The 20895-nt window shown below is 45.7% G+C and overlaps 2 protein-coding genes across 2 annotated transcripts in view; one reads left to right on the forward strand and one right to left on the reverse strand.

The window, feature by feature from the left end:
* Positions 1-20895, reverse strand: part of LOC137379618 (probable E3 ubiquitin-protein ligase bre1) — a 66069-nt gene that overhangs the window by 43627 nt on the left and 1547 nt on the right. The gene's annotated exons all lie outside the window — the stretch shown is intronic.
* Positions 1-20895, forward strand: part of nrip2 (nuclear receptor interacting protein 2) — a 69193-nt gene that overhangs the window by 15835 nt on the left and 32463 nt on the right. The window contains exons 3-4 of the mRNA XM_068050705.1: positions 4017-4193; positions 13374-13456. Coding sequence (XP_067906806.1) covers positions 4017-4193; positions 13374-13456 — 260 coding nt within the window. The remainder of the gene's footprint in view (positions 1-4016; positions 4194-13373; positions 13457-20895) is intronic.

Consider the following 20895-nt stretch of genomic DNA (forward strand, 5'->3'; position numbering starts at 1 on the left):
ATATTGGAAGTTTGCTTGCTGAAGTATATTGCTTTCTTACATCCATTTAAAAATTATCGTGTGAAAAATTTTTAGGTTGAGGGCTAATGCACTCAATTTTTGCTAAAGGCCTATTACACTGGCAGATTAGGCACTTAGTAGAGACTTATCATCATATGAACACTTTGCTTGTTTCATGCTTTTATCTTGTTCAAATGGAACAGACGTTATTTATTTATTTTTATTTAGAGATACAGCACTGAAACAGGCCCTTCGGCCCACCGAGTCTGTGCCGACCATCAATCACCCATTTATACTAATCCTACACTAATCCCATATTCCTACAACATCCCCACCTGTCCCTATATTTCCCTACCACCTACCTATACTAGGGGCAATTTATAATGGCCAATTTACCTATCAACTGCAAATCTTTTGGTGGTGGGAGGAAACCGGAGCACCCGGCAAAAACCCACGCAGACACAGGGAGAACATGCAAACTCTACACAGGCAGTACCCTGAATTGAACCCGGGTCGCTGGAGCTGTGAGGCTGTGGTGCTAGCCACTGTGCCACTGTGCTGCCGTTGCTGGAAAAGTTACAACTCGAGGATATGCTACTGTAAATTTTCTTTCCAAACTCTAGGTTTTTTCCATCCTATAGGGACTACATTCAATATTCAACTAGCACTGGAATTGGCGGAGGAGGGACAACAAAAGCATGAGATATGGTGCACAGGGCAGCGTCAAGTTCCTTGTTGCAGTACACAGTGGATTTGCTATGGTGGATGCAGTTATCTGGTAGTGACAGTACAGATGTCCCAAAGGAGGCAGAAATTGAAAAGAGAAGGCAGTGAAGTTGTGCTATCTTCCTCAGGAAGACCTCCATATGACATGTTACACTTGTATGGCACTGCCAGTGGCAAAAGAAGCAAGCCCTTCAATTTTAATGTGTCAGGTTCCCTCAGGCTAACACTGAGGCCATCTGCAGTATTAACCTGTTTGCTTTCTATAGATGTATCAAAGAACTTACAGATGATTTATTCAGCATGGCCAACAGCTTCATTTTTTCCACTAACAGAAACAAAACAAAAAGGAACAACTCTATACTATTGCTGGCTTTTACAGAGTCTAGAGAAAAAGGAAGCATTTGTAAGGGCTGGAAGGCTAGGAACAGATGAAGCACTTGAGGAATATAAAGACAGTAGGAAGGAACTTAAGCAAGGTGTTAGGAGGGCTAAAAGGGGTCATGAAAAGTCATTGGCAAACAGGATTAAGGAAAATCCCAAGGCTTTTTATACATATATAAAGAGCAAGAGGGTAACCAGGGAAAGGGTTGGTCCACTCAAGGACAGAGATGGGAATCTATGCGTGGAGCCAGAGGAAATGAGTGAGGTGCTAAATGAGTACTTTGCATCAGTATTCACCAAGGAGAAGGACTTGGTGGACGATGAGCCGAGGGAAGGGAGTGCAGATAGTCTCAGTCATCTCATTATCAAAAAGGAGGAGGTGTTGGGTGTCTTGCAAAGCATTAAGGTAGATACGTCTCCAGGGCCTGATGGGATCTACCCTAGAATACTGAGGGAGGCAAGGGAAGAAATTGCTGGGGCCTTGACATAAATCTTTGCATCCTCATTGGCTACAGGTGAAGTCCCAGAGGACTGGAGAATAGCCAGTGTTGTTCCTTTGTTTAAGAAGGGTGGAAGGATAATCCAGGAAATTATAGGCCAGTGATCCTTACGTCAGTGGTAGGGAAACTATTAGAGAGGATTCTTCGGGACAGGATTTACTCCCATTTGGAAACAAACGAACATTAGCGAGAGACAGCATGGTTTTGTGAAGGGGAGGTCGTGTCTTACTAATTCGATTGAGTTTTTTGAGGAAGTGATGAAGATGATTGATGAGGGAAGGGCGGTGGATGTTGTCTATATGGACTTTAGTAAAGCCTTTGAACAGGTCCCGCATGGCAGACTGGTGCAAAAGGTGAAGTCACACGGGTGAGCTGGCAAGATGGATACAGAACTGGCTCAGTCACAGAAGACAGAGGGTAACAGTGGATGGGTGTTTTTCTGAATGGAGGGATGTGACTAGTGGTGTTCCGCAGGGATCAGTGCTGGGACCTTTGCTGTTTGTAGTATATATAAATGATTTGGAGGAAAATGTAGCTGGTCTGATTAGTAAGTTTGCGGACGACACAAAGGTTGGTGGAGTTGCGGATAATGATGAGGATTGTCAGAGGATACAGCGGGATATAGATCGGCTGGAGACTTGGGCGGAGAAATGGCAGATGGAGTTTAATCTGGACAAATGTGAGGTAATGCATTTTGGAAGGTCTAATGCAGGTGGAAGGTATACAGTAAGTGGCAGAACCCTTAGGAGTATTGACAGGCAGAGAGATCTGGGCGTACAGGTCCACAGGTCACTGAAAGTAGCAACGCAGGTGGATAAGGTAGTCAAGAAGGCATACGGCATGCTTGCCTTCATCGGTCGGGGCATAGAGTATAAAAATTGGCAAGTCATGTTGCAGCTGTACAGAACCTTAGTTAGGCCACACTTAGAATATTGCGTGCAATTCTGGTCGCCACACTACCAGAAGGACGTGGAGGCTTTGGAGAGGGTACAGAGGAGGTTTACCAGGATGTTGCCTGGTCTGGAGGGCATTAGCTATGAGGAGAGGTTGGAAAAACTCGGATTGTTTTCATTGGAATGACGGAGGTGGAGGGGCAACATGATAGAGGTTTACAAAGTTATGAGCGGCATAGACAGAGTGGATAGTCAGAAGCTTTTTCCCAGGGTGGAAGAGTCAGTTACTAGGGGACATAGGTTTAAGATGCGAGGGGCAAAGTTTAGAGGGGATGTGCAAGGCAAGTTTTTTACACAGAGGGTGGTGAGTGCCTGGAACTTGCTGCCAGGGGAGGTGGTGGAAGCAGATACGATAGCGACGTTTAAGAGACATCTTGACAAATATATGAATAGGAAGGGAATAGAGGGATATGGGCCCCGGAACTGCAGAAGGTGTTAGTTTCGGCAGGCATCAAGATCGGCGCAGGCTTGGTGGGCCAAATGGCCTGTTCCTGTGCTGTACTGTTCTTTGTTCTTTTGTTATCAATGAAGCCCATGTTGCTATATGGACCCCTCTGCACAATGCTATGCCCTATATGACCCAAAGATATTTCATTCTCTCAGTCTGAACACCATCTCAGAATAATGCAAGATGCAGGCAGTTCTCATGATGCCCTAACGTAAAGCCAAATATCTGTGCCATCCTTATCTGAAGAGAAACGAAGGATGAAAGGATGGTTCCAGGGGACTAAGACTATGCAGTGCTGCTTTTGCTCATGTGCTAATCACAGACTGAAGTGCAGCCCAGGTACAACAAAGCTCATATTACAACCACTGGGATTTTGAAGCTGTGTTGTACATATCTGGACCAATTGGGAGCAGCCTTGCAGTTCAACAACCACCCCCGCCCCCCCCCCACCCCCCCCCACCCCTTTCCCCCCGGCTCTTCTTTGGCTTTAGGAATAATTGTCATCTGATGCACACTCTATAAATTTGTCCTTTAGCACAGTTATGGTGCCATGGCAGAGTAAGAAAGTGAAGATACTAATGAGGAATTAATAACAGTACCAGAAATGTAAATGTAAAATAAATTTTAAATCCAAGGCTAAAAATAATAATAATAGCAGACAGATGCTTTATATATTCTGTTGCTGTTTTTCTGTCTATTTTTTTCCTGAGGTGCTTTATTTAAAATAAGTAGTATCATGAAAGGTTTCAAATACTCAAATGACTTGTGCTTTGTGGAAAATATCCTCAGTTTCACATGGGCCTTTAATATCTTTTTTATGTTATTGATATGAAGGAAGGAACCAAAATATTTGTCCTCTTTATAAACCTTTCTTCATGTCCCTTATGAATGAAATTACCAATGATCTTGAGGCTGAGAAAGTTTGGTACTGCAGTGATCGAAAGAGTTCAACAATAACCTTCTTTTATGCACATGCTGTTTTGTTTTACTTTCTGTTTGTCCACACAGCAACCTCACAACATTGTTCAAAGACGGTTACTTGAGAGCAACATCACAAAATTACATGGGGATCCAAGGGACATCGGGTCTGTGACTCGATCACCACTTGCTGAGGAGCTAAAGTCCAGCATGAACAAGGATACTGCATGTTCAAAGCAATGCGACACACTCACTGTCTTCTGCAAGGTATGTACAGTTGTGTTACAGTGTGATGTAATTTTTCCATCTAATAATCCTGTAGTCATTATCCATACAGAATTTCCTATACACTGTTTAGAGAACCTCAAAGTAAGCAAAGCTATCAAGGAGGATAGCTTGAAAGTGTCTATAGCACCTGAATGACCTTGCTCAACATTCGCAAAACAAGAAATTTAAACAGTTCATTGCATACATTTTATTGGGAGCTCAGATTGAACTATGACTTCTACATATATGTTGTGCTGAACAAATGTAGACTAGAGTCAGACAGGGTGTCAAAACTAGTGTTCTTCAGGAAATGAAAGTTAGTTTGGACATTTCAGTGATTGTTCATTCTGGTTCTGACTCAATTGATTGGAGCACAGCAGGGTACTTTCCAGGCAAGTCCTGTGAAGTTCTGCTTCCTGGGGTCAGAATTAGTAAAAAGGAGAGAAAACTCCATGTTTAGGGTCAGTCAGATCTTACAATGGCTGCAAAAAAGGAAAGTCTTGGCCTAAAGTGAGAAGTAAGATATAACAGGTTGGTTTTCCCTGACAGAAGCTAATCCAAAAGGAAATAGAACATCCACTGTTTGGGATAGCATAGCATATTTTTGTTTTTCTGTTGTTATGGGAAGCATTGTAGAAGTTGTTAAAAACAACTGTTGGCCAGGGGCTGCAAGAAATACAGAGTCTGTTATAAACTGCTGGATTGCTTGTTGAACTATAGTACCCTGGAGCTCAGACACTGGCCTGTGCTGGTAAAAACCAGTTTGAACTAATTAATTTATGTGACAAGACAAAGGAGAGGACACAGGAATAGAGCCTTATTTGGACACGGTGTGATACCGGGATCTTTGGGCCTGAGCCAATAAGGAGAAGATACGAACGAGGTGAGCAGGCTTAAACCAACCGGAAAGAGACAGCATAGTTTTGAAGAGATAGAGAAAGAGAATAAGAATAGAGAATTTCGGGCATAGAGCCAGCGAGAAACTCCGGAGATCAACCATCGCGGAAGTGGAAGACCCTGCGTGAGCAATGCGGCGACGACATAAAAGAGAGAACAGAACGCCTGGCCAGCATCAGCTCTCCCCTTTTTCGGGTATTATCCCTTGTTTTCTGTGACTAGGTCAGGGAAAGGTCAGAGGAACCTAGTGGGTGTGCTTATCAATTCTAGCTAGCTTTGTCATTAACTGTATAACCCAGTTTGAGTTGCATGCCTTTGTTTGACCAAGTGTATAAGCCTTATTCTTACATTGTACAACAACGGGAATAAAGTAAATTGATAGTTAAAGAAAGGACTGAGTTTCCTCCTCTTTGTACTAAGCCATTAACTGTAGCCGGTGGATTAAGTGGAGGGTAACTCTCCTGTAACCCGATAACCCAAACACCCAGCCTGAGCCTGAATTAAGAGGACTTCATCCCACGTGACGGCCAGGATCAAGTGGGTGAAGGGAATAAAGGGGCCAAGGTGGAGTTGACTCCGCGCCACGGTTTACACAACTTATTTGTATGGAGCAAAATAAACTAGTTTCTTGATTTGTCATTGACTTTGTCCTACCAGTGTTCGTAATTTTTGTATGTTGAATGATTGGATGAGTGAATGCAATGTTACATACCTTGGGTAAAGTTATCATTTAAGTAGATATTAGAAAGTGTAAGTCAACTGCAAAGTATAAGTGTGTGTGATCCACTTACAGAAGCAACTGGCCCCAGTGAATCTGAGAAAGTAACAAGGATCGCGTTGAAAGATAGTATTGCAAGGGCAGTAAAGGTAATCTGTAGTAACAGGCACAGAAGATCCTTGAATTATTTAACCTGTTCAGTAGAAAATTTAATTTGAGCGTGTAAGTCCCATTGTACGCAATCCCCTTGGGAGAGGTAGGTTGCCTATTAACATACGGTAATCACTTAATTGCAGCAATATTTCAACGCAATTTAAATGTAACTTTGCATCCATGGGTTTCCTGAATCTCACCAATGAAAGCAAGGTAAGAATATGAGGGAGCTGATTAAAACTCATGGAAGTTCTGCAATAAATACTCACTACTCACAGCTGCTTTCTTATCTACTCGTGGGAAAAGCTTTACAGTACTGTTGCTGAGAGTTTACTTTCTACAAGGCTTCCACTCCATCAATGTGCAGCTGGTGTACAACCACAAAAAGATAATTCTCCAGGCGTTTGCAGTGACCTTCCATGATTCTTTCATTCTACGGCATTTCAAGCTTCCCAACTTCTTTGGACCCTTGCGGGTGGCGGCTAGGAGACAAGGGATACCTACTTCAAACTTGGCCAATGACACCTATCAGAAGCCTAACCATTGATGTTTGAACAGCATTAAAATGAATGCCATTTGACCACCAGATGTGTGATTGCTCAAGCCATCGGCACGCTGAGAATGTGCTTCAGGTGCCTAGATAGGTCTGGAGGTATTCTTCATCCAGGGTCTCCTGTAGTTACAGGACTACATTGCCCAGCAGCAAGGTGTGGACCTGCAGGAGGAAAAAGAAGCAGAGTGTAGAGTGTCTGGGGATGATTCCAAGTAGGAAGAGGAAGACAAAGAAGCCAAGGAGGAGGAAGCTTTTTTTTTATTCATTCATGGGATGCGGGTGTCGCTGGCTAGGCCAGCATTTATTGCCCATCCCTAATTGCCCTTGAGAAGGTGGTGGTGAGCTGCCTTCTTGAACTGCTGCAGTCCATGTGAGGTAGGTACACCCACAGTGCTGTTAGAAAGGGAGTTCCAGGATTTTGACCCAGCAACAGTGAAGGAATGGCGATATAGTTCCAAGTCAGGATGGTGTGTGACTTGGAGGGGAACTTGCAGGTGGTGGTGTTCCCATGCATTCTCGTTGGTAGTGGTCGCGGATTTGGAAGGTGCTGTCTAAGGGGCCTTGGTGCATTGCTGCAGTGCATCTTGTAGATGGTACACACTGCTGCCACTGTGCGTCGGTGGTGGAGGGAGTGAATGTTTGTGGATAGTGTGCCAATCAAGTGGGCTGCATTGTCCTGGATGGTGTCAAGCTTCTTGAGTGTTGTTGGAGCTGCACCCATTCAGGCAAGTGGAGTGTATTCCATCACACTCCTGACTTGTGCCTTGTAGTTGGTGGACAGGCTTTGGGGAGTCAAGAGATGAGTTACTCACCACAGGATTCCTAGCCTCTGACCTGCTATGTAGCCATGGTATTTATATGGCTACTCCAGTTCAGTTTCTGGTCAATGGTAGCCCCTAGGATGTTGATCGTGGGGGATTCAGCGATTGTAATGCCACTGAATGTCAAGGGGAGATGTTTAGATTCTGTTTTCTTGGAGATGGTCATTGCCTGGCACTTGTGTGGTGCGAATGTTACTTGCCACTTATCAGCCCAAGCCTGGATATTGTCCAGGTCTTGCTGCATTTCTACACGGACTGCTTCCATTTCTGAGGAGTCACGAATGGTGCAGAATATGGTGCACTTCTGACCTTATTATTGAAGGAAGGTCATGGATGAAGCAGCTGAAGATGGTTGGGCCAAGGACACTACTCTGAGGAACTCCTGCAGTGATGTCCTGGAGCTCAGATGATTGACATCCAACAACCACAACCATCTTCTTTTGGGCTAGGTATGACTCCAATCAGCGGAGAGTTTTCCTCCTGATTCCCATTGACTTCACTTTTGCTAGGGCTCCTTGATGCCATACTCGGTCAAATGCTGCCTTGATGTCAAGGGCAGTCACTCTCACCTCACCTCTTGAGTTCAGCTCTTTTGTCCATGTTTGAACCAAGGCTGCAATGAGGTCAGGAGCTGAGTGGCCCCTGGCGGAACCCAAACTGAGCGTCACTGAGCAGGTTATTGCTAGGCAAGTGCTGCTTGATGGCACTGTTAATGACACCTTCCATCACTTTACTGATGATTGAGAGTCGACTGATGGGGTGGTAATTGGCCGGGTTGGACTTGTCCTGCTTTTTGTGTCCAGGACATACCTGGGCAATTTTTCACATTGCCGGGTAGATGCCAGTGTTGTATCTGTACTGGAACAGCTTGGCTAGGGGCGCGCCAAGTTCTGGAGCACAGGTTTTCAGTACTATTACCGTAATATTGTCAGGGCCCATAGCCTTTGCAGTATCCAGTGCCTTCAGTCGTTTCTTGATATCATGCGAAGTGAATCAAAATGGCTGAAGTCTGGCATCTGTGATGCTGGGGACTTCAGGAGGAGGCCGAGATGGATCATCAACTCTGCACTTATGGCTGAAGATTGTTGCAAATGCTTCTGCCTTATCTTTTGCACTGATGTGCTGGGCTCCCCCATCATTGAGGATGGGGATATTTGTGGAGCCACCTCCTCCAGTTAGTTGTTTAATTGTCTACTACCATTCACGGCTGGAGGTGGCAGGACTGCAGAGCTTAGATCTGATCCGTTGGTTATGGGATTGCTTAGCTCTGTCAATCGCATGCTGCTAACGCAGTTTGGCACGCAGATAGTCCTGTGTTGCAGCTTCACCAGGTTGACACCTCATTTTGAGATATGTCTGGTGCTGCTCCTGGCCTGCCCTTCTGCACTCTTCATTGAACCAGGATTGGTCTCCTGGCTTGATGGTAATGGTAGAGTTGTGGACAGGCGGGGCCATGAGGTCACAGATTGTTGTTGAGTACAATGGCCCACAGTGCCTCATGGATGCCCAGTTTTGCATTGCTAGATCTGTTTGAAATCTATCCCATTTAGCACGGTGATCATGCCACACAACATGATGGACGGTATCTTCAATGTGAAGGCGGGACTTCATCTTCACAAGGACTGTGCAGTGGTCATTCCTACAAATACTGTCATGGACAGATGCATCTGCGGCAGGCAGATTGGTGAGGACGAGGTCATATATGTTTTTCCCTCTTGTTGGTTCCCCCACCACCTGCCATAGACCCAGTCTAGCAGCTATGTCCTTTAGGACTCGGCCAGCTCGGTCAGTAGTGGTGTTACCATGCCACTCTTGGTGATGGACATTGAAGTCCCCCACCCAGAGTACATTCTGCGCCCTTGCCACCCTCAGTGCTTCCTCCAAGTGGTGTTCAACATGGAGGAGTACTGACTCATCAGCTGAGGGAGGGCAGTAGGTGGTAATCAGAAGAAGGTTTCCTTGCCCATGTTTGACCTGATGCCATGAGACTTCATGGGATCCGGAGTTGATGTTGAGTACTCCCAGGGCAGCTCCCTCCCTACTGTATGCCACTGTGCCGCCACCTGTGCTGGGTCTGTCCTTCCAGTGGGACAGGACATACCCGGGGATAGTGATGGCAGTGTCTGGGACATTGTCTGTAAGGTATGATTCCGTGAGTATGACTATGTCAGGCTGTTGCTTGACTAGTCTGTGGGACAGCTTTGGCACCAGCCCCCAGATGTTAGTAAGGAGGACTTTGCAGGGTCGACAGAACTGGGTTTGCCATAGTCGTTTCCGGTGCCTAGGTCGATGCCGGGTGATCCGTCCAGTTTCATTCCTTTTTATTGACTTCGTAGCCGTTAGATACAACTGAGTTGCTTGCTAGGCCATTTCAGAGGGCATGTAAGAGTCAACCACATTGCTGTGTGTCTGGTGTAGGCCAGACCAGGTAAGGACAGCAGATTTCCTTCCCCTAAAGGACATGAGTGAACCAGATGGGTTTTTACAACAATCGACAATGGTTTCCTGGCCATCATTAGACTAGCTTTTTAATTCCAGATTTTCTTTTTTTATTAATTGAATTCAAATCCCACCTTATGCTGTGGTGGGATTCGAACCCATGTCCCCAGAGTAATACCCTGGGTCTCTGGGTTACTAGTCCAGTGACAATACCACTACGCCACCACCTCCCCTGAGGTGAAGAAGGCAACGGCTGCTGGGATGCCAGGGATGCCCTTATTAATGCAAGACTCACTTATGTTGCACAAGGTGAATAATGTCAGAACAACATGCAATGGCCACTCTTTCCATCATCCGCCCCACCCCCCACAACACCACTGACGTAAAGCAGCCCAGCAAACAACCCGTTGCACATCCTCCTAATTCATGTCATCCCATTCATTATCAAGCAAGTTCAAAGGTGATGTGCTACCCAACAACCAAGAATGGGCAAGACTGGAAAGTGATGTAAACTAATAAAATTTATGTAATCCTACTGAAGAAGGGAAACTCCACAACTTAACATTTTCTCATATGCACAACTACAAAGCTTTACTCTTCCTTTTCGTAGTGATCCTACATGGTGCAGAGGTAGAGGCAGACTGCTCAGATCCCTGCTCTTACTGCTGAGATACTCTTGGCTGATGACCTCTGGGTTTTGGGGCCCATCAAGGCCCCACCGAAGAATTTTCCCCTTGCACCTATGCAGGCGCATACTTGGCCATAGAACACAAGGAAGCATGCCAGGTACTGACTGAGGCGGGGTGAACAATGGGTGAGAAGTGGAAGCACTTTCAGTGACGTCTCCAATTCCATGTCTCCTTTTGACATCATCCCTCTTATGGTCTAGCCACACTTCACTACTGCTGGAGAGCACTTTGGTACTGATCAGTGCAGCGTTATCATGCAAAGACTAAAGTGTCTGTCATCCTATTTAAGGCAGCAGACATGTTGACATGCAGAGTGTACACGCCTGTGGTCAAGACATGCATGATCTTATCTGATTGCCGCATTTGATGTTCCACAGAACTGGCCATCTATCCATGCAAGAAAGTACCATTGCAATGCCCTGTGACATCATCCCACTCATGCTTGAGGCGGACTGCTCCATTCTCTCTGCAGTCCTGGCCAGTGTGATTGGAAGGCCTGTCCATACATCACACATTCTCTGCTGCTCCTCAGTGATTCCCCTTTTCATCGACAGCTCCCAGGGCATAGCATCTGTGTTCAGATGAGCAGCGTTTGGAGAGCGCTGCACCCTCTGACTTGGACTCTTCACAGTTTTCCCTGTTCTTATTCACTTGTGAAGTGTGACTCATCAGATGAAAACCCAATTATCTTTCTAACCAGACCCACTGAAATGCGAGTATCTGAGCTGGTGCATGGTAAGCGTGAATCCTGTGATGGTTCACCCTCAGCATCTCTGAAGATTCATCGTCTGTGAGGTCCATGGACTCCTGTTGCACACACGAAGGGCGTGACAAAGAGAAAAGATATGAATTAGTACTGGCAAGCATCTTCGCATTATGAAAATGTTCATATTTTACTTGCTGTTGAAATCAAGTCAACATGACTGTTTGTTGTATGGCATGCGGGTTGCTGTTATTTAATTGTGTCACCAGGTGGCTGAGAGGCCCCCATCTCCAATTGCCAGGGACGCTGAAATGCCACTGATCTACAGTGCTTCCTCCTCTGCAGTTGTTAATTGGGAGATCTGTGGAGGACCACGTCCGGCTCTCTCCCGCTCCCTCATGTTCTGTGCTTTCCTCTTGCAATGCGGGAAAGAACAACCAATGAGAGAGTGTAATGGGATGTGTTCACCATTGGATGCAGTACGATTGGTGAGGATGACAAATAGGGAAAGGCATAAAATTGTCTCAGAATGAGGGTGGGTGGCAGTGGTGGATGGATAGATCGGGATGTGAAGAAGTACATTGAGGGAGAAGGATGGGTATGTTTGCAAAGTAAGTGGATGAGAGCAGTGATGTGACGGAATAGGCTTGACAAGGCAGAATGAGTGGGTGGGATGGTGCACACAGCAGGACATACGTGAATGTGCAACTGCACTCACCTTTCCTGACCTGGTTAGGTCATTAAAACACTTCTACCAATGAATCCACGAGCATGGCACAATACTCCTGCTGATGACCTCATAGTCACCTCTAGCTATGCCTTCTTTGTGGCTGCAGTAGGTTTCTTTCCCCTATTGCTGGGGAACAGTATTTCACTCCAGATCCGCACAATCTCCAATAGTACATCAAGGGAAACATCTCTACATGTTGAACCGATGAAGACTTTTCCTTTGACAACCTGCACATCTTTGCAAAATGGTTCCACTTTGAACATGGGTTAGACTTTTTCCCTCGAGCTGGACATGGCATTGTGACCTGATGAGGAGTTCTGCAATTTGAGCACAGTTTTGCAGGTAACTGACCATGATGGGGCACATTTTGATGAGGTTGCTGAGGCTTTCTTGCACTTAACCCTTGCGCTGAAGCTGGTTGGGCAAGCTGTGTCTGCATCCTTGAGTCTCAGGGCAGGATTTTACGTTGGGCGGACAGGAGCTGGCCACGAATGTAAAAGTCAGTTGCTTCCGCCTAGCCTGGGGATCCGTCCGTATTTTATGGGTCTCCAGGCTTTAATTGTTCTGAGGTGGGACTTCCATCCGCTTGAGGGAGGAAGCCCCACCTCATTGAGCTGTCGGTCAATCAGCGGGCCAGCAGCTCTTAGTTCCAACAGCACCACCAGGAGTGGTGGCCACTGCTGGGACTGCAGCTCAGCTGACGGCAGATGAAGACATGGAGCCGGGATTTCAGGTGAGATTTGGTTGCCTTGCCGGGTGTGATCGGCCGGGCACCGGCGAGGCAAGGGAGTCGTTTGGGGGGAAGGGGGGGCATGTTGGGCCCTGGGGGGTGGTTGGGGAAGCCCTCAATTGGCAACTTAAGGGCCTTGATTGGTCTGGGGCGGGCGGCCCTTTTTCCGTCCTCTCTGCCCTACGTAAAGTGGTGTAAACTGGTTTATTTAAAGCACATTAACTATACAGATCTTACAGATTGTGGCACATATCTTGACAGCAGCCTGTGGTTGTGAGAGCAGTTTCAAACTGTCTGATATCTGGAAGCTTCTGGTCTCTCTAGCTCCACCCGGAGGTTTAAGTAATCAAAGCAGTGAACACAGACCAAAACCATCAAACTCAGATCAATTAAACACTTTAAGTAGAACTTTGATTTTTAACTTCAGGTAGGTAGACTTTAAAGGAATGAGAAAAAATCTAAGAATAATGGACTGGCATACACTATTAGATGGGGAAGGTAAATTGGGTAAGGGGATGTATTAAAAGACCACCTATAGACATCACCCGCTAAGCATTGACATTTCAACATTGAAATTTCCATTAGAAATGTTTATGGAAAATTTTACAGTATAAAATCATAGCACAGGTAGTATTTGAAATCCACAAATTTTTAATAATACGTATAGATAGAAATATATTACTTATACTCTGTTCCTTGTTCCTTTTTATTTATTCTTTCAGTAACTTACGTCCCTTGTTTCCTCAGTGCCGTGACCAAGAGATCAAAGTCACCATCAACACAGGCTGCCAACAGAACACAATCTCCACCAGTTGCTTAAACAGAATGGGGTAAGATATCATTTAGCAGATGAACCACTCTAATTAAAATTAGGAAAGGATTTTTTTCAGACACAAGTAGCCTGAAGATCTGCACTCTGATAGAGTGAGTTGGTGCTGTTTAAATCACAAGACAGTAGATGACAATTAAGCTATGTTAGACCATTGTCATCAGCTGTCTGTTATCTAATAAAAATGCATGTATTACAACCTTTATTAATGATTAATCTATTAATCAATATACTGGAGACTGCATTGCAAGCCTGCTGGACTTTTCTAACTTGTCTGTCCCTGTCATGTTTAAGATTGCTGACAATGCTTCCATGAAAGAGGAAAGAAAACGTGCTAGAACATATGCTAAAATGAGACTGTTTAGCTAAACCTACCCTCGGGAGTTTAATTCACAGTACAACAGGGTTTGAAGATGTAGATCAGCACTCAGTCAAGGTGTTTGAATCAGTATGTTGTTGACAATGAAACATAACTGTACATTCGAGTGATTGTTTTCTAGGTATTAAGCTGCAAGAATTCACTTGAACTCAGTGGGAGTTACTGGCAAGTTAGACTGGTGGCTTTGCTCTTGGGTGAGATGCGAGCCGGATCTTGTGCTTATTCGGAAGATGGGTTTCGTGGTGGGGGGGAGGGGGGGGTGGGTGTCGGAGAATTGGAGTAGAACCGTCCGCCACAGAACCCGACACCGGGATTCCCAGTTCCGATCTTCCCGGGGCAGGATAGGCCGATGACGACCTTCCCACCCAGAGGCAAATTGAGGCCCTTAAGTGGCCTAAGCCAATGTGATCTTACCAGAGGCACGGAGGGCCTCCACTGCACAGGGAGGACGGCTTGTAAAATGAGGTGCTCTCCCTGCGGGCTTGGGGTAGGGCTCCTTCCTTCGTGGGTAATCTGTGGCCCACAGAGGACCCCCACCGGGAACAACTGTACTCCCCAGGATACCCCTTCCTTTTGGACCAAACGACCACCCCCTCATCCCCCTCACCAGCGCCTTCGAACTGGCCCCAGCAACCCCACCTAACCTACCTCTCTTCCAGGGTTCCACCATTGGAACTGGGTCTGAGGGCTCTGCAGTAGTGGCAGTGGCCACTGATCCCAGTGGTGCTGCCGATACTGCTGAGCTGCCGGCCCTGTGATTGGTTGGCAGCTCTTGGAGGCAGGATTCCTGTCTCTATAAAGTCTTTAAAGGGATGGGGAGCCCCGCCTCCTGCTCAAAATCCAGCCCGAGGTGGGAGGATTTAGTTTGACGAAAAGATGACTATAGAATGATACTGATTCCAGAAAAAAGCACAGGAGACTGCTGAGAGAGGAAGCCCTGCCTTGGGCTCAAGGCTAAAATGCAGAGCTTCAGTTTCTATAGGTAGCTGTCATTCAGAAAGGTAATTCTGAGTAAGGTAGTCCACCAACTGAATAGCACAGCAACTTCATGTTTTCATTATGTACAGGATGCAAAGTGAACCCGAGTGGAATAAGTGTATTTTGATTACAACTGGTACTCTGTGTATACATGTTCCACGAAATAAAGCAGCTTAACTGTTCATATTTGGCTTCTTTTCACCAAATGTTTTCTGAGTCAATCTTTGGAGAGATTGAAGCAACATTTATGTGAAGGACACAATATTTGTCCAGATCACAAAGGGATGCTACGGTTATATCCTGCATTTTGCTCTCACATAAGAAAATAACTTGTGACACAAGGTTAGTTCCATTAGAGTATGCCGCTCCAAGTGCTTTCGGGCATGATCTCACAAGACACCTACAGCAGACAGAATTTGTGTTAATGGATGTAAGGATTCAGATCACTGCTATCTGTGACGTTTGGCCTTCAAATTTCATGTGGTCAGTTGCGCCAGATTTGCGCCAATGGAAATCAATTGCACCTGCCAACGGCCTGGAGAACTGTTTGCAGCAGAATTTCCTGTATCAGCTCATTTCCATATCAATATCAATTGGAGCAGTCATTGGCATAAATTTCCTGTAAAATGGGGGTGACGCGCTGGGTTGCTTTGAAATTACAGTGCAGCTTTTAACAAGCTAGTACTGGCTGAAAAATGTGCTGCAGCACGTAAGGAGGAAAGTGCTCGATTCAGTTAGTGGACTGTTAACTAACTTGAATGGATGTCTCCTGACTGCCTTTGTGCCACCTTACAAGAACATTTAAATATAGTGGAACCAGAAACAGGTAAAAAAGGCAGCCGGAATGTTTCACAAAGAGCAAATGCTACAGTTGTTCTGGCAAAGTGGCATTTATGGTCCATTCCATGTTGCCTTAGGAAATTAAGATCAATTGTTTCATATGAAACTGGAGTCACATGTAAGAATGATAAGTTCCTTTTCCTGTGAACCAGTTGAGATTTTACAGTAGCTACAGTACACTACTCTTCTGGTGGCTGCCCACAATGATTGAATCAGTTTCTTAACTTTCCATGATGGGATGTGAACACATGATGTCTTGGTTGTTAGTCTGGTACCATGGCGGTATGCTACCATATCCTGACCATCTGTAATATCAGGAAACCCAGTCTGACCTGCAAATCATGCTTGATGAAGTAGAATAGAAAAAAGACAGGGCGACATTTTGACTCACTCAAAATCCATCCCCTTAAACAGAGTTAAAATCGGGCCCAGAGTGTTGGTGTTCTTTTCAGAAAATCTGCCATAAAGGTTTGTCTTAGCCCAGGATGTAGGCCAATGCTGCAACAGCTACACTGATCTAACAAGACAGGCAATGTAACACATTACCTATTCTCCCTTTTCTTCCTTGGGCACCCTGGGTGCCAGCATAGTCTTCACTCTCTTAAAGTAACAGCTGTACTACCAACCCCTCACAATGCACTCTGGTTAAAGCGTATGGTGGGGACACTAACTTAGGATCTTACAGTATGGCTAGACATCTGCCCTAAAATAAATTGCTCAAATGCACAACCCTAAAACCCATTTAACAGGGCAATGCCACCACATCTTTTACTCAGCTCTTCCATGCCATAGATTCATAGAGTCATTTACGCCTCAGAAGGAGGCCATTCGGCCCATCAACACCATGCCGCTCTGCACAGAGCTATGCAGTCAGCCCCATTCCTCAGCTTGATCCCATAGCCCTGCAAGTCTATTTCTCTCAGGTGACCATCTAACTTCCTCTTGAAGTCATTGATCATCTCCGCTTCCACCATCCTTGTAGGCAGCAAGTTCCAGGTCATTACCACCCACTGCGTAAAAAAGTGCTTTCTCATATTCCACTTGTCATACATTCCTCAAATGCTAGCTTTCACCTAACTTGCTCCATCTTCTTTCCAGAGAAAATGGTGCAGAATGCCCTATGAGAATCAGGTAATAGATCACATGGCCAGGCATTCTGCTCTTGTCATGTGAAATGATGAGGTCGGGGGTATAATGCCAGTGCCGGATTACTGAATGAATATCTGCAGAATTGCTGTGGCATCCCTGTGCAGAACTAAATAATGTTTTTGAGGATGTGAGAGGACTGAATCATAGAGTGTGAAAGAGTCAGAGGAATGATAAGTGAGTGAAGATGTGGAGAGGCTGAACAGTAGGCTGCTCATGGCTTTGAAGGTCTGGACGCAGAATTTGCCTGACAAGAAGGATGCTCGAGGAACATCATATCTATTTGAAGGCACTGAAGTTAGTCTTTGAAGATGTGCCACAACTGACAAGTTTGACTCTTAGGCCTGTATCACTTATTTGCAGCAACATTAGGGGACACTTTTTCTTTGTTCCAGACATCAATGGAGTTTGTGGCAGTTTCATTGGAATCTGCAGCAAACCCCACCTAAGAAGCCTCCAGTGACTAATCAGTGTCTTCCCGCCACAGACTGCAACTCAGGTGGCAATGAGGAGAGAATGCATAGCAACCTGCATATGGGCGTCTAGACCATGGCAGCCTTGATGTATTCTGTTGTTTCTCAGGGCTTTCAGATAAATACACCTGCTGATCATTAAGGACACAGATCCAGCGTCCAGTGGAATGGCAACAGTTAATGTTGACCTGCCTGTGAGTCAAGATAGCAGACATGCCAAGCCTCTTAACTTCGCCACAGAGCATCATGGGAGGTGACCTGCCAGGCTGTTTTTTAATTTGTTCATGGGATCTGGGCATCGCTGGCAAGAACAAGCTCCAAAGATGCAGCCAGCAGTGGTTCCTTACCAGGGGAAGGCTGCCATGAGAGGAGGTCACCTCAGTCCCATTACTGTTTCGTAGAATATTAGCAGCCAACCACCTCTGGTGATACTGACCCTTAGGTAGCCTCTAGGAAAAGTACTAGAATAGATGAAAAAAAAGTACATTTAACCACCCAGGGGAAGCGCGATGTTAGGAAACTGTATGTTGGGTTTTTTCCACTTGGACTTTGTAATATTAAAGCAGATTGTGCATTTATGTCATGGCTCTGTTGTTAATCACATTACAGTCATATAGGAAAGGGTGGACTTAATTCTTTGGACTCCTTGTCTCGAGAGACAATGGGTAAGCGCCTGGAGGTGGTCAGTGATTTGTGAAGCAGCACCTGGTTGTCAGGGCTGTTACACAGTTGGCTCTCCTCTTGCGCTTCTGTCTTTTTTCCTGCCAACTGCTAAGTCTCTTCGACTCGCCACACTTTAGCCCTGCATTTATGGCTGCCCGCCAGCTCTGGCGATCACTGGCCACTGACTCGTGATCAATGTCACAGGACTTCATGTTGTGTTTGCAGACGTCTTTAAAACAGAGACATGGTACCAGTGATGAGCTCGCTGTACAATGTGTCCTTGGGGATCCTGCCATTTTCCATGCGGCTCACATGGCCAAGCCATCTCAAGTGCCGCTGGCTCAGTAGGATGTATATGCTGGGGATGTTGGCCGCCTCAAGGACTTCTGTGCTGGAGATACGGTCCTGCCACCTAATGCCAAGGATTCTCCGGAGGCAGCTAATGAATTGAGACGTCGCTCTTGGCTGACATACGTTGTCCAGGCCTCGCTGCTATAGAGCAAGGTACTGAGAACACAGGCTTGATACACTTTTGTGTTCTGTGTCAGGGCGCCATTTTCCCACTCTCTTGGTCAGTCTGGACATAGCAGTGGAAGCCTTTCCCATGCACTTATTGATATCTGCATCGAGAGACAGGTTACTGGTGATAGTTGAGCCTAGGTAGGTGAACTCTTGAACCACTTCCAGAGCGTGGTCACCGATATTGATGGATGGAGCATTTCTGACGTCCTGTCCCATGATGTTGGTTTTCTTGAGGCTGATGGTTAGGCCAAATTCTTTGCAGTCAGCCACAATCCTGTCGTTGAGTCTCTGCAGACACTCTTCAGTGTGAGATGTTAATGCAGCATCGTCAGAAAAGAGGACTTCCCATACTTTGGTCTTTGCTCTTAGACGGGCTTAATTGGACTTGATTGGTGCTGACTTATTCAATCAGGTAATTACTTGCACAAACATGTAGAGCCGAAGATAGTTGATGCATTGTGATGTTCTGGGATGGGTACTGGATTGAAGGATTGGTCCTCAATTGAAGGTGGGGGAGAAGAAATTAAGGCAGTGGTGGGCAAGCTAGTCTGTAGTAAACAGTCTTTGTGTTCTGGTACTACTTTTTATTTTATTTATTTAGGGATACAGCACTGAAACAGGCCCTTCAACCCAGCGAGTCTGTGCCGACCAACAACCACCCATTTATACTAATCCTACATTAATCCCATATTCCCTACCACATCCCCACCATTCTCCTACCACCTACCTAAACTAGGGGCAATTTACAATGGCCAATTTACCTATCAACCTGCAAGTCTTTGGCTGTGGGAGGAAACCAGAGCACCAGGCGGAAACCCACGAGGTCAAAGGGAGAACTTGCAAACTCCGCACAGGCAGTACCCCGAACGGAACCTGGGTCGCTGGAGCTGTGAGGCTGTGGTGTTAACCACTGCGCCACTGTGCTGCCCACTTGCAGTCACTGAGGTTACCCTGAGAGATAGTCATAATTTTCTGCTCCATGTAGCTTTGCCTCTAAAGCAGCCACAGCTGCCTATACAGCAATGTCCAAGTCCAGACCTTTTTGTATGGCAAAGCTGTGCAGGGCCCAGCAGGCTGAAACTTTGCATGACACACAATCATAGCATCATGTAGCACAGTAGGAGGCCTTTCAGCCCACCGTGCTTGAAAGAGCTATACAATTAGACCCACTCCCCTGTTCTTTCCTCATAGCCCCGCAATTTTTTCCTTTTCAAGTATACATCCAATTCCCTTTTGAAAATTACTATTGAATCCATTTCCACCACACTTTCAGATCGTGTATTTCAGATCATAACAACGCACTGTGTAAAAGAAATTCTCATCTTTCCCATCGATTTTTTGGCAATTATCTTAAATCTGTTTCCTCTCGTTACCAACCCTCAAAGCTGGACAGTATTGCATAGCCCCTCCCAACTTGTCTAGGTAGCAAGTCTGTGCCTTTAAGACCATAATTGATCTTTTCAATGACAATTCTTGTAGAGACATATGCCTCATTGTGGTGCTCCTCTTCCTCTGTTCAGGCCATTATCCATGGGATCAGGAGATAGGCTTTTCCATCCAAAAACTATCCGTGACATAATTTTATTCCCTGAAAAGGTCAGGGAACCTGAATTTCAATGTACGAGTGCACCGTGACAATTTTCAGCATATCTTGCATTGACTTGCCGAATCCTTTGCAGTGTTGTCACAATCTGAATTCAGGGAGTGGAAGCCCTTTCTGTTGAGGAAGTTGAGGGATTTCCTACCAGAACTTGCAAAACAGCATAAATGCTATAGATCTATCTATAAATCCTTGTGAAAGCTAGAGCCCCCATAAAACTTGTTGGCAGTGTCAGGCTGCTGCCTTGCTGTAATGTCTTGGTGATGAATTCACTAGTTCTACTGTCAAGTGTGTCAGTCATCTGACAAATGCATGCCCATGTGGTACCCTGTCGTATATTACAGAGATACCCCATGGTTCCCTGAAATGATCCTATGTTGTAAAAGTTGAGGATGGTTGTCACCTTTGTAGTCACAGATAGACAAGTGCAGGTAGATGACCAAGGCTCCAAGTCCTCATGCAGGAGTTTCCCTATTACTTTTGGGTGAAGCACATTCTTCTTATACATACCTTCTCACTAAGATCCACATATGACCAGTGTTGCCTGTATATTCTATTGTGAAAGTGGTATCTGGTGGGGCCCATCCTCTTCTAATGCTGCCTGAGTCTCCTTTGCTCCATCTTGTGCTGCACCTCCTTTTACATGATCACAGAATCACAGAATAATACAGTGCAGAAGAGGCCCTTCGGCCCATCAAGTCTGCACCGATGCATTAAAGACACCTGACCTGTCTACCTAATCCCATTTGCCAGCACTTGGCCCATAGCCTTGAATGTTATGACGTGCCAAGTGCTCATCCAGGCACTTTTTAAAGGATGTGAGGCAACCTGCCTCTACC

Source organism: Heterodontus francisci, chromosome 18 (genome assembly GCF_036365525.1).
Source record: "Heterodontus francisci isolate sHetFra1 chromosome 18, sHetFra1.hap1, whole genome shotgun sequence".
NCBI lineage: Eukaryota > Metazoa > Chordata > Chondrichthyes > Heterodontiformes > Heterodontidae > Heterodontus > Heterodontus francisci.